We start from the raw sequence: 17,149 nt of genomic DNA on the forward strand, positions 1-17,149 counted from the left end.
AAATCTGGTTATTCACTAAACTTCATGCTTTATAGCTGAAGTTGAATAACCCTCAAAGAAAAAGTTCCGATGTTGATTCCATCAAAGAAGAACATACCTGAACAATACCAAGGGTGGCAGATGTGACAGGATCGGAGAAGTCACCACCAGGGGGAGAAACACTAAGCAGAAAAACCAAAGGGAAAAACAAGTTATTACAAACACCCAGGAGGAAGGATTCACATACACTTAGAGAAAGCAATATAGAAACACCGTGAGAAGTGACATCTAGGATTCTGTCATAATGGTATTAAAAGGAAAAAAAGATATATCAAAATATTCATAATAGCTTTATTTTCAGGAAAAACTAGAAACAGCCTATAGGTTCAATGATTGGGGAATGGATAACTTGTCCTGTGTCACTGCAGAGGAATATTATTGCACCATAAAAATGACAACTATGAAGGCTAATAAAAACATACAGAAAGACAGGTTGAATAACAGAATGAAAACAACATAGACTACAACCGTATAAAAGTAAATGTTAGAAAGTCTGATAAAAGATTACAAGGTATAGAGAAATTAAGATTTCATGCTAATTATTTTGATAAGGCTATACATATGAATATTGTATATTTCCCTTTGGCAACTGATAAATTGGCTTTACCTATGCCTTATTTGACACATTTTTACTGAGATATAATATGTACATATATGTATACATGTATTTTTTTAAGAGAAAAAAAAACTACCTAAGTAAGACAAAGATACAGGACAAAGGCTGGTGAATCCAAAATGTCATTTGAAAAGATGATAATAATCACATTCTGTGATTTTATCCCTAAGGGCATCCAGGAAACTATTGTAGGTCACCTACTATGTTTTAAGAATGTGATGGACTATAAACTAAGATACAGGTCAAAAGAGAAAGAAACAAAAATTGAATGGGACACTACGTACACCCAAATGGTCAAGACTGAGTATTTTAAACAAAATCAAGAGCTGACAAATTCAGTACATTTTTATTTCAGCAATTAGTGGCATGATATGTACAAGTTCATATAACAGTTCCAAAAATCACAAAGCAGTAATAAGATATCAGAGTTTAAATGTAATGACTATTTAAAAAAACAAAGCCCTTTCATTTGAAAAACAGATTTTGTACACTTACGCTCCTACAATGCTGACACTTCCTTCTCTTTCTGGGTTTCCAAGACATTTTACTCGGCCAGCTCGCTCATAAAAAGAGGCCAAACGGGCACCAAGATATGCAGGATAACCACTGTCTGCAAAAATCAGGAAAGTGGGTCAGTCTGTTTAAAAATGAAACACATACACCAAAGTGCTTGGATTAGGTTAAAAAGTAATCTGATGACTCACCAGCAGGCATTTCAGCTAAGCGACCTGAGATTTCTCTAAGGGCTTCAGCCCATCGAGAGGTAGAGTCTGCCATCATACTGACATTATAGCCCATGTCACGGAAATATTCAGACAGAGTAATTCCTGGGTTTGGAGGGTGAAGGGGGAAAAAGTTATAAGAGTAATGAAATGTCGCCCAAGTCCTTTTATTCAGAAGAGTACAAAAATTTTAAAGCAACAAATACAGATTAAGAACATGATCAAACCTCTCCACATTCTTTATAGTAACTCAATGAGAGTCTGAAATGATTTTTATTTAGGAAGGAAGGAAACAAGCATTTATTAAGCATCTATGATGTGTCAGGCACTGCTGCCGCTAACACATAATATCTCTTTTGATCATCATGACAGTCTTGTGAGAGAGGTGCTATTATTATCCTCATTTCCAGTTAAGGAAACTGAGGTTAAGTGACTTGCCCAAGGTCATGCAGCTAGTAAGTGTCTGAGGCCAGATTTGCATGCAGGTCTTCCTGACTCCAGGCCAAATGCTCTATTCCCTGTACCACATAGCTCAACAGATTTTGTCTACTGATCAACGTTTTTTTCCTCTTGACCAAAAACGTATTAAGTGTTAAATATCACATGGGCTCATTCATCAAGGTAATTCTACTCTGTAATAGTTGCTCTTCTGGATATTTACATACACTCAAATGCTTAGACGAGATTACAAACTAATGACTGGTGGAGCCCTTTAACAGATATTATCTCACTGGACTTTGAGAGGAATCCCACTTCATACGTGTGGGACCCCTCCAGTTAAGTGACTCACCTGGGGTCACAAGCTTAGTGATTTTCAGAGTCAAGTCCTTGAAAAAGAATCCAGTGATCCTTCTATTACCACAGTGAGTACGCTGATAAATGCAGTATTTCCTGAGGCAGGTAGGTGGTGCAACAGATAGAGGACTGGGCCTGGAGTCAGGCAGACCTGAGTTCAAATCTAACCTCAGACACTTGCCAGCAGTGTGACCTTGGGAGTCTGCCTCAGTTTCCTCAACTGTAAAATGGGGATAATAACATACCTCCCAGGGTTGTTGTGAGGATCAAATGAGATAATATTTGTAGACCACTTAGTGCCCAGCACATAGCAGATGCTACAGAAATCCTTTCTTCTTTCCTGCCAGCAGTCTCTCATGGAGGATAGTTTATATGAAATGATACCAATTACAGTATAATTTAAATCTGCTACTTCTTCAGAGATCATCCAAGAGACCACCTTTCCATGGGAAAGATTTCAGAGTGTCAGTTTACATACCAAAATTTTGCACTGTGTGGGAGGTTGAATTTGGTAACCACATTTTTGAATACCCAGACCGTGCTTGGTCCTAGTTTATATATTTATATAGGCTGTACTATATAACAACTGAAATCTTGCTCAGTAGCATTTACTTTTAATTCTTGCATTTTGTATTTACTTATAACCATTAAAAATTAAAGCCTTCAAGAATTCCTATGTTGAAACAGAAGGCTGAAAATGAGCCATAATTCTGAACATTAATACCTCCCATTTATAGCATACTTTGGAGCTGGTAAAGTGATTTTCTCTTAAAAAAATCTGCAAAATGGTTAAATATTATCATTCCCATTTTACAGATGAGGAAACTGAGTTACAGTGAACTTCTCAATATCACAAAGCTAGTGTCAGAGTCAGAAATCAAACCAAACTCATCTGACTTCAAACTTAGCCAATCTCTCCATTATACCCTATAGCTGATTCAGCTCAAAAAAAAATGAAACATCCTTTTTGCATGCTCTCAAATGGCTTACTTAAAAAATTGACATGGTAAAGTACAGGTTCCTAGTAACAAGAACAAATATATTTTGGAAAAATAATTTCGTAATGACACGGCCAGGCAGCATGCTAAATGATCAAAGGCCCTCTGAGGAATTTAGGGCAAGACCACTCAAGATGTTCAACATTATGCACTAAGCACTAAGTAGCAAGATTTCTATAAAAACTAGTTAGTAGGCCATGTGTTCGTATTTCCTATTATAATAGTATAAAATCTTAAGAAAATTAATTTCTTAGAATTTTTATATATAAATAGGTAGTTAAGTTGTATATATAAAGCAGTTAACTTCCTAGAATTTTTGAACATAAGGTAGTTAAATTCCTAAGATTTTTTTAATACAAGGTAACCAAAGCTTATCAAACAAATTTTATTTTTGTTTCGCTTCCAAATTAAATAAGAAGGGAACACAATAAAATATAAATTACTTGTTTCTAGGAATTATTTCAATATCTAAAACTGGATAGGAAAGAAAACACCTACCACAACTGACAAGTGTTAATACAAATTTTTTCCAAAATATTAACCATTAGTCTAGAAAAACCTGAAGTCAATCAGCGGCTGAATGCCAAATGATTACCATAAAAGTAAAAATGCAATGCAGCCATTTTCAAAAAGGCTATCTAAACATGTACCAAAAAAGATTTCCGCTTCAAACGTTTAAAATATATTGACGTTATTCCTAACAGTATGTCTACCAAATTAGATGCTTTTGAAAAAAACAACAACCACAAATATCTTGGGGGAGGTTTCAATGTAAAACTCAAAAAGATAAAAAGTGCTAGTTACTTTGTTATTTATATTTCCTCTAAATGTTCACCACACTAATATTCATTTTGATACTGTGATAGCTTTTTAGAATAGCAAATACACCTTTTGGCTACCAAGTGTATTGTCAAAAAACTTAGTTTAAGTATGTTAACTTAAAAAATCCTGTTTTAAATGATTAACACTTAAAAAAAAAAAGGTGATTATCAAATTGCCGAGAACTATTACATTTGTGTTTTGATATGTCACCAATGTTGTGTGTTATATATGTGTATGCACATAAGCCAAAAATGTTAGTAAGCAGAACAAGGCACAGAGGAAAATATGAATGGCTCAATTTCATAATTTTGTTTTAAAAAAAAATCATGCTGACAGAGTTTAGATATAGAGGGACGAAAGAAAAATCAAAAAGAGAAGTAAGGTTAAGACCTAGCACTAAATTTTTTAAGAACAGATGAAGAATGTGTTATTGGACTCACCAGTGTAAATAGAAGCTTCTCTAGCAGCCACAGGCATGTTGGAGGTATTAGCCACCAATGCTGTTCTCTTCATTATAGACTCCACTTTCCCATCAACTTCCATTGTTAGCTACAAAGAAAGAATCTATTTAAAATTCTCCTAATTTCTAAGTCAGATTGAGTCACTCACTGAAACAAGTTTTACCTTAGAAAATGTAATACATAAATATTATTCATTCATCGATCATTTGTTCTGAGGACCTGGGTTTGAATCTCAGCTCTCCAGAGAGGGTAAACTTGGAGCAAAGTCACTTGCAACTTTCAGGGCCCTAATTTCCCTCTTTGTAAAATGAGAGGGCTGGACCAGAACCTGTAATCACTAATGCTGATGACCGTTTATAGCTCGGGATCTTGTTCTCCACTCTACTCCCCGCCCCAGCTACCTCATCTATAAAAGCAGGAGGCTGGACTGTATGATTTCTAAGTTTCTTTTCTGCTCTAAACTAGATCCTCTGATTTTTACAACAAAGTATCCTCTATTAAATACTATGCTAGGGTATACATGCTGTACTAACAGCTGTATTCCTGTTACCAGGAAGCTAATGTGTTTTTCAAGTTGTCCAGCAAAAAGGGCAACCAGTAATTTATTGACCTTGTAGGATATGACTGAGTAGCACACTGGAAAGCAAGAATGGTGTTGGGTATAAGGCCAGGACTGCCACGGACCTAGCACAAGCTACTTTACCCCTTGGAAAGCTAGAAGGACCAAAGCCACAGCAGACTTTTTTAATATGGTCTGACAAAGTGGACACTGACAATAACTTCTTATTAATAAAGTAAGGAATATCTGTTAGCTTCTAAACACTCTTCTGTTTAAACAGAGATAACTTTTTGGGGGTATTTTTGCTTCCGTATAATGTTACTATCCAAAGAAATCAAGAACAGACCAAGCATTTCACAGGTTACAAACCATATATGTACGGTGTATGTATGGGGGGTGTGTGTGTGTGTGTGTGTGTGTGTGTGTGTACATATGCATCTATGTATATATGTAACTCCCCCCTTCTCAGTTTCCAGTTTCCTTTTGTGTTTTGTCTCTCCATTCTACTATAAACTCTTAAGGGCAAGGGCTGTGTTTCTTTTTCTTATTTTTTATCTCCAGCACTTAGCACAGTGCCTGGCACATAGTATGCACTTAGTAAGAGTTTACTGAACTGGTGATTACACCGATATTCATCCTGTACCCAACCAATCACAGTATGGTCATATTAACAGCCTCCTCACACTACTGCTGTGAAAAAATGCAACTACCTTCCCTCAATTAAAAAAATTGATTATTTACTTGAAAATAAATCTACTAAGTTTCACTTTTTAAAGAACACTTCATATCAAGGTAATGAGTAATAAATTTGTAGTTGTCTTCCTTCATCTTTTTCCCAAGAACTGAAAATCATCACAAACTTCAGTGTTTTCTTTGATGTAATAATTAGAAAAAACCAATCTTTCCCTTGAATTTTATTTCCTAAGTGGAAATTCTTCACTTTGCTGAAAGCTAGGAGGTCTTTTCTAGTCTTTGGGTCATGCTCCATTAAATGCAATGACCATTCATCTGTGGGGTTTCTCCCAAGTGTTTTTATGATGCTCTGCCTTGCAGACACCAACCTCTGGGAAGTCTCTGAGTACTTCAGACATTTCATTTCCTCTTTCTCCACAACCCACATAGATGATCACATCACTGTTGGAATACTTTGATAAAGACTGCGATATCACAGTTTTTCCACAGCCAAAAGCACCAGGGATAGCAGTAGTTCCTCCTTGTACACATCTGGACAAAGAAAATGGTTTCTAGATTATTCACTTTCTAGTGAAGCAAGAAAACTGTAAAACTGTATTATTGCAATATAGCACTCCTATTTCTAAGAAAGTAAAAAAAATACCTAGATAATGAAGAAAGCTTTTCCCTTTTTTATTGTTTTTTTTTAAAAGGTTATTTATAGAAGAAATCATTTATGTTAGATAGCTTAGAGGAACTTTTAAAAATAGGACTGAAATGCTTTTTAGACATGATTTTTTTTTCAGGAAACTTTACAAAACACTCTTCTTTTGAATCTAGGAAAGAATAATTTATTTGAATACAGGGCATGGTATTAAAAGTTCTACTACTTGCAGATGGGACTTGGGTTTGAATCCCATTTATGATATTACTGGCTGTAATACCATGGACAAAACATTTTTACCTTTCTCAGTCTCAGTTTCCTAGTCTGTAAAATGAACGGCATCATCATCTACCTCCCCAGGTTCATGTGAGGATCATGTGAAAATACATGCACAGCATTTGAAAACTTAAAACTGTCCAAGGGTCTGCTCTTGTTAGTAATGGCACGTGGATAAACATGGCAAGATTAGTACAAACAGCCCCAGGGCAGCTCAGCACTAGCCAACACAGAACGTGCTTACGGGAAAAGAGCATCAAGGACTCTCTGGCCAGTTAACAGAGGGTGATTGGCAGGCAACTTCTCAGTGACAGGACGGACTTGACGGACAGGCCACACTTGGACCATACTGAACTTCTCTTTTACTCCCTCAAATTCAAGCTCCAAGACAACATCCTATAAGAGGGCAACAAAATTTACTATCAAATTGAATGTTTCTTATTCTAACTGTAACAAAATAATAAATTATAATATTTAATCTAAGGATCTGATATACCTCAACAAGAGAACCATAATCAATTTGAACAACACTGAACTATAATTTTTTCAAAAAGTTTCATCCCTGTTATAAACTCATACCATTATATAATTAGGTATGTAAATATAAACAGATGAGAGGAAAGCAAGGTCTGCTGGATTCCTATAGAAGCAGAGCTTCAAGCAGGCAGAATTTAAGAGGGAAAAATGAACTCAAGAAATTTCTCTTTTGTCTTAAGCCAAATAAGAATATACTTCGTAACCCTTATTCCAAGACAAACCCTGCTAAAATGTCCCAATTAAAATAAAAATTACAAGAATTCTTCCTGAAGTTAAGTTTTACTTAAAGTGAGTGTTAGTTGAAGTTAAGTGTTATTTAGGGAACTGAAAAGACAAACATGACATAGGGATAAGAATTATATTGTCCACAATATTTGAAAGATACTTACTGAGGCATCATAGTTGCCAGGTGGAGCAATGTATGTCACTGTACCTCGGTTGCGGGGTGGCAGCATCAATTTATGTTTGATGAGGGAATTCTCATTTACTAATGCATAAATATCACCACCAGTAATATGACTGCCAACCTAGAGAACACATAGTTGTTTTATTAATTTTAAAACAAATGCCCATCAGTTCACCTCCCTTGGCATAATCCTGGCGTCTTGTATGATTTCTAAGTACATTACTGCTACCATTTCACAGAATATGGTTGCTATTAAAAACACAGGAAAATTTGAAATATACTTTGTGGTTTATATGGGATTATCTCCTAGCGTTATTTCCTTCATTCCAACCTCTTTCCCCTTCTCGCTCTACATCTATCATCTTCTTTGCAGAAACATTAGATCGTGGTCACTGAGCTACAACATACCCGAATACTTTTAGAAGGTGCAAAATCCCATTTGATATCTCTGCTAAGAGCAGAAACATTGACTCCTCTGGGAATGTAAATGCTTTGAGTCTGATGGCTGATGTCTGACAAAGGCCTCTGAATACCATCAAAAATGGCTCCCATTATGCCAGGACCTAGCTCCACAGAGAGGGGTTTGCCAGTCCGGAGTACTGGATCACCGACAGATACACCAGCTGGAAACGATAAGCTAAGGAAAAACTTGATATAAAAGTTTTTACAGAAATAAAGCACTACAGCTGCAATACACTGTGTATATACATATTATGAAATGCTGGAGTGCCATATTACAGCAGAAACAAAACTATGACTGATGGACGCATACTTTAAAGTTTACTATGAGTGCCTAAAGTCAAATCCAGTTCTTAGCAATAAGTTCAAAACTCACAAACTAAAGTTATACTTAAGAATCTTAAGAACTGGGAAGTGAGGAAAGAAATGAAAACCACAGAAAAATGGAATTAAGGAGGTAAAAAATTCAGAAACTGACTGAAAACCATTAATGATAAAATTCACAGATTTTGCAATCTCTAGTTTCATAGCTATTTCCTATGGTACATTTTCCAAATCGCCATACTTTGAGCTAAAATTCCTAAAAATGTATTAAATGCCTACTATTTGCAAGGCTTTTAATAAGTTTCTTACAAGCCTAGTGCTATGTACTAGAGTTGCAAAAACAAAACAAACAAACAAAAAAAGCAAGTCTTGTCTGCAAGGAACTTCCATTCTATCTACAGGGACACAATATGTAAACAGACAAATATGTACATGATCATCTGAAGAAAGCAACAACTGTGAAGAGGTTCACAAAGCTTCCTATGGGAGGCAGCACACAAGCTGGATCTTGAAGGAATCATTTTTTAAAGACAAGAAATGCTGTGGCTTTCAATAAATTTCTTACAAGCCCACCATATTTAGCTATTAACTGGACCACTGGTAAACTTTGAGAGAATGGTTTCTGCAAAGTGGTATAGCTGGAAGCCAGACTGCAAGGGGCTGTGGAATAAGTGGATAGTAAGAAAACGGAGACTTTCTAATCTCAATATAGAGTTAGAAGATGCAAAGAAGTTGAGAGTAAAATTTTCATGTGACCAAGGTATAGCAGGAAGTAGTATAGGATGAATGAGGCTTTTCCACAGGTGCTAAAATGGAAGGGAGGAGGGCAAGCTTCCTCTCCAGGAGGGCTGTGAATGCTGTTCCTACAATTTGCTACATGGTTATTGGGAGGTGTGTAACAACTATCTTGAAGGGCTCTCTGGAGAACAGGGGTACTGTCCTCTGTGATGACCCCTATTTCCACAAGACTGTACTCCCCTCCCAATAGACTTTTTGTGCTGTCGCTGCCTCCCACCAGCCTCTGCATTGCTACCCTCCGAACTATTCCTTATTCCACTGGCTTCCATACTACCATGCTACTGTCTCTGCAACGGAGTAAGTTCCAGGTGAAATTTTTGTTAGGTTCTCAAAGATTATAGTAAAATTGCCCTAAGCTACAGTTGTCATACAATGTTTGACTCACTGAATTAATGACAATGAAGTAAGTATTCTCCAAGAGAAACAAATATTATCATATATTCTTAATATTTATTTACATGGTCATTGGTTTGATTGTTTTCCTTAATGTCAGCATGCTATATCTAGGTTTAGTATACAACTTTAAATTTTTTCATTTTAAGAAACAGGCAACTTCTTACAAATCTTTCTGGAGAAGGCAGTAACTCACTACTTCGGTAGCTTTTTCCTTTCTCCCTGTTCCTCTAATCTATTTTGCTACACGTCAGAGGAGTGATGTATGTATGTGTCTATTTTTAAATAATCATGCTTCTAAAATCTGCCTTTGGTAAAAAATTCTTGATATTGTGAAAAGAGCACTGTTTTTAACAAGAAGGATACAGGTTTCTTCATAAACCTGGACAGTGGCCATCTCACCTTCCAACCGAATAATCTCTCCAACCAGTTCACTATGGCCCACTCTTACCAGTTCATACATAGCTGCACCGGCCATGTTACAGGCAGTGACCACTGTAATAAAAGAACAACTGTCATGTACTTTTATTTAAAATTAAAATATTGGAAAAAAATATTGGAAGAATATTTGATAGTTATAGTTAAAACCAAAGCTAAAAACAACATAATTTTATTCCTTGTATTTAAAGAAGTAAAGCACCCACTGTGGATCAAGGAACATTTATAAAAACTGGACATAAAAAGTTACTTTCAGGGGCATGAGGAAAGGGACAAATACATTTGTTTAAAAGATCCTTTAGATAATGTATATAAAGGTACTTTGAAAAGTAAAAAGTGAATGATATAAATTATACAAGTATAATTACTATTATTATAGTAAACATCTGGCAATGGTCGGGGAAAAGGGTATTCTACTTAATGGAGATGAATTACATGCAAGGATTGCCAATTTTCAGACAATCAAAAATTCTACAGAATTCCAGGTGGTAGGATGGTAGACACTCCTATTACCAACATTTGATGTGAAACAGGACCTTTTGATTAAAGCAGCACCTCATCTTAATGCCCTTACAGATACCTGGACAAAGTTTGAATTCACTATGTCAGATACACAGAGGCAAGACAACACGGCCAAATACACCAAATTGATAGGCTGGTTGTTTTGATTTGGGGGGGGGGTGCGGGGGAAGGGAAGGAGGAAGAAACCTATTTTTTCAGATCTAAACTGAAGTAAGCCTCCTTAGTGTTAGGCCTACTGGTACATTTGGTTAAAATTACATAATAGCTCATTAACTACATAATGTTCAAGGAGGAATTATAGTAAAAGCTAGGTTTAATATGAGTATTTCAATTAACTGTTAGGGTAGAACATTATCAGTAATGAAAATAATGACAGATGCTGGTAATCAGTCTAAACAGCAAGTGTGAAATCAAAAATTAAACATCAGCCTCTGCTAGTCTGGACACTAATACTCTCATCACAATGAACAAGAAGCACCTTTTTTTTTAAAACTATGAACCAAAGACCAAAAATTTTGATATAAAGATAAGAAAATAGAGGTCTATATGTGAACACATGAACTTGCTAGGTAGTTTGTGTTTTAAGTGTACATTAAATTTAATGAGATAGTAATAAAACTGCCATTTGTTTGTATCCCTCCCCAAACTTTGTTTTCATGTGATTTGTCCTTTATGGCATCTCTATTATCCATTAACTCATCCCACTAGTACGATCTGCCCCACTCCCAATAATTAAGTATTGTCAAACAAAACAAATCAACATACCGATCATATCTGAAATGTGTGAAACAAAAGAAGGATTTTAAAAAAGCAAAGCTATTCATGGGAAACAGTTTCCAGGGATGTATATGATTATACAAAAAAATTTTAAATCCACACAACAAACACAACAACTTTAACCTTATAAAAGAACATGACTAAATTTAAAGCCAATGCTTCACCTGGTTAGTAAATAGAGGCAAGGTTAGTAAATAGAGATGCTAACTTTTCCAGTTTAACTCCAACACTATCTATTATATACATGGTACTGTACCTAATAGCATCTATTTTCAGATCTAGCTAGAAATGACAACTTAGAGCTGGAAGGTACCTTTGATGTCATTTGGTTCAATCCCTTTGTGATATAAAAGAGGAAACGGCTCAGGAAAGGTAAATGACTGGCCCAAGATCATGATGGTGGTGCCTAAGTGTTAGATAGGGGATGGGGGTGGTGATGTTTGAAGCTAGCTCTTCTTTCCACTGCGTCCCACTCCACTACCTAAACTAGTTATTTTCGTGCTGTCTTTTAGAGTCCAAAGGTATTTCTTGTGGACAAAGAAAACGGAAGCAAAATATGAAATGAAAGGCTGTTTTCTTCCAATTGTCTGCTAGCGCTGTGCTATCCACCTCCTCCTTTCCAGTATTCTTATACATCCTTTTACACACACCACAATCCAGCCACACTGGCCTCCTCTGGTTGCCTCTCAAACACAATACTCTATCTGTTCCTAATCCCCACCCCAGATGCTACTGCCATCAATCCACAGGGAGAAAGGGTTGCTGATTCTGGTTATGGAATATGTTATTGTTTTCCATCTCCCTCAAGTTATTTCATCATCTCCGGAGATCTATGGGCTAAACTAAGGTTTCTTTCACTTTCTGTAAAGCATCTATAAGGACAAGGGGATATTAAGTTTCTGGTGCTGCTTCATCATGTTCATGATGGCATCTTTTGTTTCTGTTTGTGATTTATGTCATTTAAAATGTTTATAAGAGCTCTTTTCAAGTTGCCTATGTCTTTCTAATGAGTTGTTTTTAGAAATTTTGTTTCTTTGGTGATATTTCTTTATAGCTTTTTTAGGGTGAGGTGAGAAAGTTTAGAGGAGCAAGGTACATAGGATTTACCTAAGCACAGAGTACAAGGGAAAGAATGTCTGGCAGTGGAAACAATAGCCAAGAAAGAGGGGCAAGGACAAGTACTGTGCATGCATAAGGAAGACTATGAGGAACCTGGCGTCACTGAAGCAAGAATTCATGTTAGAAGTATAATGAAATCAATTTGAAACCTTGCTTAAATTTCTGTTAAAATTTTTTATTTCCTATAAGGGACAGTTAATTTAATTAAAGCTATTCTGAAAGGTCTCTGACAGCAGAAGTTTTTTCTCTTTAATACAAAGAATGGTTAATTGTATCAGGGACTAAAAAATTAGGTTTGTTGAATTAAACAGAATGAGATACTAACATAGAGGATCTTTTGAGCATGGGAGCTGGGAGGAACCGTAGCATAATTAACCTATGTTCCTTTGTGGTCTGATCTGGAAATCTAGAAATGGAAACTAAAAACCTGCCTTTTAATTAGCTAAAATAGACCAGGCCTGGCAAATATATTGCCTGTGGCTGAGATAGAGACACCACAGTCCAGGGATACTCTGATGACAAAAAAGTAAGCCCAAAGGTTGAAGACAAGCTGTTAGAGAGGGTTTTTTATTCTAGGTGAAGAAATACAATATACTGGTAAAATACATAATAAAGACATTTCAACAACAAAGCATTTGACAGTTTCTCATGGTAATCTTGTGGAAAAGACTGAGAGAAGTGGGTTACTACAGTAAGGTCAACTTATGTTAAATATACTGAGGAAAACAAAGTCCTACAGTTCAGTACACTGACTTCACAGTGGTTAATGGAAAAGAGACTATAGGGAAGGGGGATTTTGGCTAAGTATAAATCAACAATATGATTCACCTCCTTTAAACCTAATTAAAACATTGAGGGAAGCTAGATAGCACAGTGGACAGACTTTCTTGGAGTTAGGAAGACCTGAGTTCAAATCCAGCTTCAGACATCTTTAGACCTTGAGAAAGAAAGTCTCTTTAGTTTGTCTCAATTTCTTCAACTGTAAAATGGGGATAACAATAGCACTCTCCTCCCTGTTGTGAGGATCAAATCAGATATTTAAAGCATTTAACTTAGATCTGGAAGGGAAGATAATACTGTAGTTAACACCCTGCTCCCCATCAATCTCCATCCTGGAACCTCTGAAAAGAAGAGAGCATCTCTACCATATGTCAGAGAGGGTACTTTTCTCATACAAAATGGAAAGCTAGAAGTCAACTTTGGAAGGAGCCGCCAAGTAATCATTCCAGTGTGGATGCAAAGAAATTAGAGGACAAAAAGAACCCTCTTACTGTTTCCATCTAGTTGTAAGGTAAATCTTCTAAGGGCTGCTTTATTCTTTATTATCTGTATTCCTAGCACTTAGTACTGCACCTGATGTACAGAACTGCCTAATAAAGTTTGCTGTTTGACTGGCCATGTAAGTATTGTAAATAGGCTTCTTCCTTTTCCTCTATTGGACATGAGTTAACCATGTAATCAATTAATGTGAGAGGCATTTGTCACCACTTGGAAGAAATGAAGTAGGTAGAAGAAAACCTATTAAATTTCTTTATTTCAAAACTTCTCAAACTCATAGGGACTTAATTCCAATTGCTGTGATAAGTGACCCTCATTTTAAAAGCTGAATAATTTGGAAGGTTCTACTTTTTATTAAGTATCTATTACATGTAAAATTTTGGGAGAGAAAAAACCCGAAACCTTGATTTCGATCCTCAAAGAAATTTCAACTTTGTTGTGAAGACTTAAATAAGCAAATAGTTAAACAGCTAACAGATTTAAAGAACAGTTCAAGAGAACAGAAAAAAGTCACATGAGTGTACGTAATTACTGCTATAAAAGTTCAGAGAAAGGAGAGATCACTGAAGGCTAAGGTGGTCAGAGAAAGACCGACAAAGTAAAGCTATGGGCTGGTTCTTGAAAGACTGACAGGACTTGGATAGGTAGAGAGGATGCCAGATATATCTACCTGTGAGGGGTCCATGCATTTATATAAGAACAAACTCACCAATGAAATGAAGAAGCAGCACTTACCAGGTCCTGAGACTCCGTAAACATAGCCAAACACACTTTCTTTCTCTTCATCTTGGATTTTGGGTAGTTGGGAGAAATCCATCTTGTTAATTTACCTATACAGAACAAAACATATAGGATTTAGAGTAGAGCTCTGAGACACCAGCCAGTTAAAGCCTTCATTTCACAGGTGGGGAAACCAAGGCTCATAGCAGTGAAGTCACTTGCCCAAGCCCACCAGAAGTAAGCAATGGAGAGAAGATTTAAACCCAGGTCCCCTAGGCCCACATTTTTTCACCAGAACACTAATGTCTCCTATAATCAATAATTATCTTCTGACTCCTCTTCACTGTTATTACTTTCTTTAAAATTTAAAGACAAAGTATGGCTCTTAAAACAATTAAAACTTATTATTTCCTGACACAAATGTTTTTAATTACCAACACTTGTGTGGGTTTTGTGTTTTTGTTTAAATCACAGCAATTTCTTAGTGATATCCTACCTGAACCTCTTTCAGCCTCAGTTTCTTCAAACATATAATAGGGATAACAAGGGCGTCTACCTCACAGGGCTGTTGTGAGGATCAAATGACAAAAAATATAAAATACATATATGTATGTGTGTACATAAATAAAAGCTAGATCTCTGATGTTACTGCCCCACCTAGGATACTTGCTTGTAAAAAGAAAAATAAGACTAATTAAGCAAAACAGACACCAATTCTAACTCCCCACACTCATAGTTCCATACTTCTCTACCACGAAGGTGTATTTCATTCTCCCTTCTCTAGGGTCATCGTTACTTATTACAATTAATCTGGTTCCACTGCCTTTCAGTGTTGTTTTCATTAACATTATTACAGCCACAGTTGTCTTAGTTCTGCTTTCTTTGTATAGAATTCTCTCCTTGTTTCTCTGATTTCTTCACAGCCATTTTTCATGATGAAAAATATTTCATTGCACATGACAAATTTATTCAGGAAACCCTCAATTAACAAGCACCTAACTCTGTTGCCCCCCCCCTTTTTTTTGCTATTTCAAAGTATTGTTATGAATATTTTGTTTTACATGAGATTCTTTTTTTTGTCATCAAATGTACTTAAATAACACCATATCTAATGTTAACAGTAACTTTAGTAATAGATATCGTAGCATTCTGTTAACAAGTTCATTATCACCAGGGAAAGCACTAAATGAAAACTCCTTATCTGAAAATTCGTCTAAAATACATTCTATAGGGATAGAGGCTGGACTTAAGATGTCACTGATATAAGGAAATTCTGGGTGAGGAAACTCCCTCTGATGGGACGCTTGTAACTTAATTCTAACATCACATTTCCCCTTAGCCTCTGCTTGGGTGCCTGTGCCTGAACTCCAGTTTTAAAATCACATCTCTCCCCAGCTTCAAAGCATTGGCCCTAGCAGTCTCTCTCTCTGGCTAAAGGGCAGCATGCCCCAACTAACTTATCTCTGCTTTTTCCTCAGTAAGCAGCTATGCTCAATTATAGATTGATTCCAGATACTGATGATCAACTATACCCTGAGTCTAACATATATCCTAGACATAGTCAAATGTATACTCCCTTACATTAATCTTGACTAACAAGACATGTGATGGAATCCAGCTGGATATTCCCAGTCAGCTGTGAACTTTTGGTAACTTAGTGACTTTTCACAGTCAAAACCACACCTCCACCTAACCCCCCTAGATACAAAAAGTGCATGTTCCTTTAAGAACTGACCACTTAACCATTTCCTAATCTCACCCCAAAACACCTAATTGACAGGCTTCACCCCTAAATATTGCACTTAAACTTTCCCTGTAGCCCTGTAAGGTTGCAGGTTCCCTACGAACTCTTGCCTGCTGTAAAGCGTAATAAATCTTTGCCTCCTTGACTTAAAGAATGCTTGGGTCTTCGAATTCATTCCAGGTGACCTGGGAACTTTGGTTTGGGATTCCTACATCCCTGGGTTTCTTTTCTCCCTCAACACCTCTACCAAAGCAAGTCAGTACTTTCTCTGCAACCAGTTGCATCCAGCACTGAGAAATTAAGTGACAAGTCCAGGGTCACAGAGTCAGAGCCATGTCAGAAGTGGGACTTGAACTAGGTCTTCCTGACTCTATTCACTGCAGCAAGGCTGCCTCTAAAATACAAACATTTCATGGAATTTTACCAACATCTGCCTACTGACCTCTTGTTCTTTACAGCATTATACTCAATGTCAGAGTCTCTGAAGTACATCACACAGTCCCTACCCTCAAGAAAGGATGCTAGAGACCTAGGGAAACCACCTCATTTTACATGTGAGAAAATCATGATTTAGAGAATCAGAGATTTTAGAGCTCAGGAAAAGCTTCATAGATGAAGTGTGATTAGTGTAGTAAGGCTTTGAAAGAGAGAAATTCCAGGCATGACAATTTACGTGACTTGTTTGGCAAATGCAGAGAGGCCAGATAAGGCAGGATGAGACTTGGAAAATGTTAAGCAGTTTACTTTGGGTGAAACACAGGTGTATGTGATGGCCAATCACAAAATCTTACAATTTAAAGGCATCTCAGAGGTCACAGTCTAACATTCACTGGTGCACTGCCAAGCCTCTAAAAAAATATCTCGAAGAAAAATTCATCCAAACAGGTCTAATTATTTGGAGAATTTTCCTTACTTTGGTCTTACTAAATCTGCCTTTCTACATTGCTCTTTGGGTCAAGAAAAACATATGACAAAATGCCAGGTGAACAGTACAGACAATAAATATTTTA

General features: G+C 36.5%; 1 protein-coding gene across 3 annotated transcripts in view; it reads right to left on the reverse strand.

Moving 5' to 3' along the window:
• ATP6V1A (ATPase H+ transporting V1 subunit A) overlaps positions 1–17,149 on the reverse strand; it is a 47,489-nt gene that overhangs the window by 10,004 nt on the left and 20,336 nt on the right. For all 3 annotated transcript variants that reach the window (XM_036744945.1, XM_036744946.1, XM_036744947.1), the window contains exons 2-11: positions 14,411–14,505; positions 9,908–10,036; positions 7,976–8,190; positions 7,551–7,688; positions 6,869–7,020; positions 6,074–6,236; positions 4,433–4,541; positions 1,360–1,482; positions 1,151–1,265; positions 98–161 (exon numbers count right to left, since the gene is read on the reverse strand). In XM_036744945.1, the coding sequence (XP_036600840.1) occupies positions 98–161; positions 1,151–1,265; positions 1,360–1,482; positions 4,433–4,541; positions 6,074–6,236; positions 6,869–7,020; positions 7,551–7,688; positions 7,976–8,190; positions 9,908–10,036; positions 14,411–14,492 (1,290 nt within the window). In that variant the 5' untranslated portion in view covers positions 14,493–14,505. The remainder of the gene's footprint in view (positions 1–97; positions 162–1,150; positions 1,266–1,359; positions 1,483–4,432; positions 4,542–6,073; positions 6,237–6,868; positions 7,021–7,550; positions 7,689–7,975; positions 8,191–9,907; positions 10,037–14,410; positions 14,506–17,149) is intronic.

Source organism: Trichosurus vulpecula, chromosome 2 (assembly GCF_011100635.1).
Source record: "Trichosurus vulpecula isolate mTriVul1 chromosome 2, mTriVul1.pri, whole genome shotgun sequence".
NCBI classification, from domain to species: Eukaryota; Metazoa; Chordata; class Mammalia; order Diprotodontia; family Phalangeridae; genus Trichosurus; species Trichosurus vulpecula.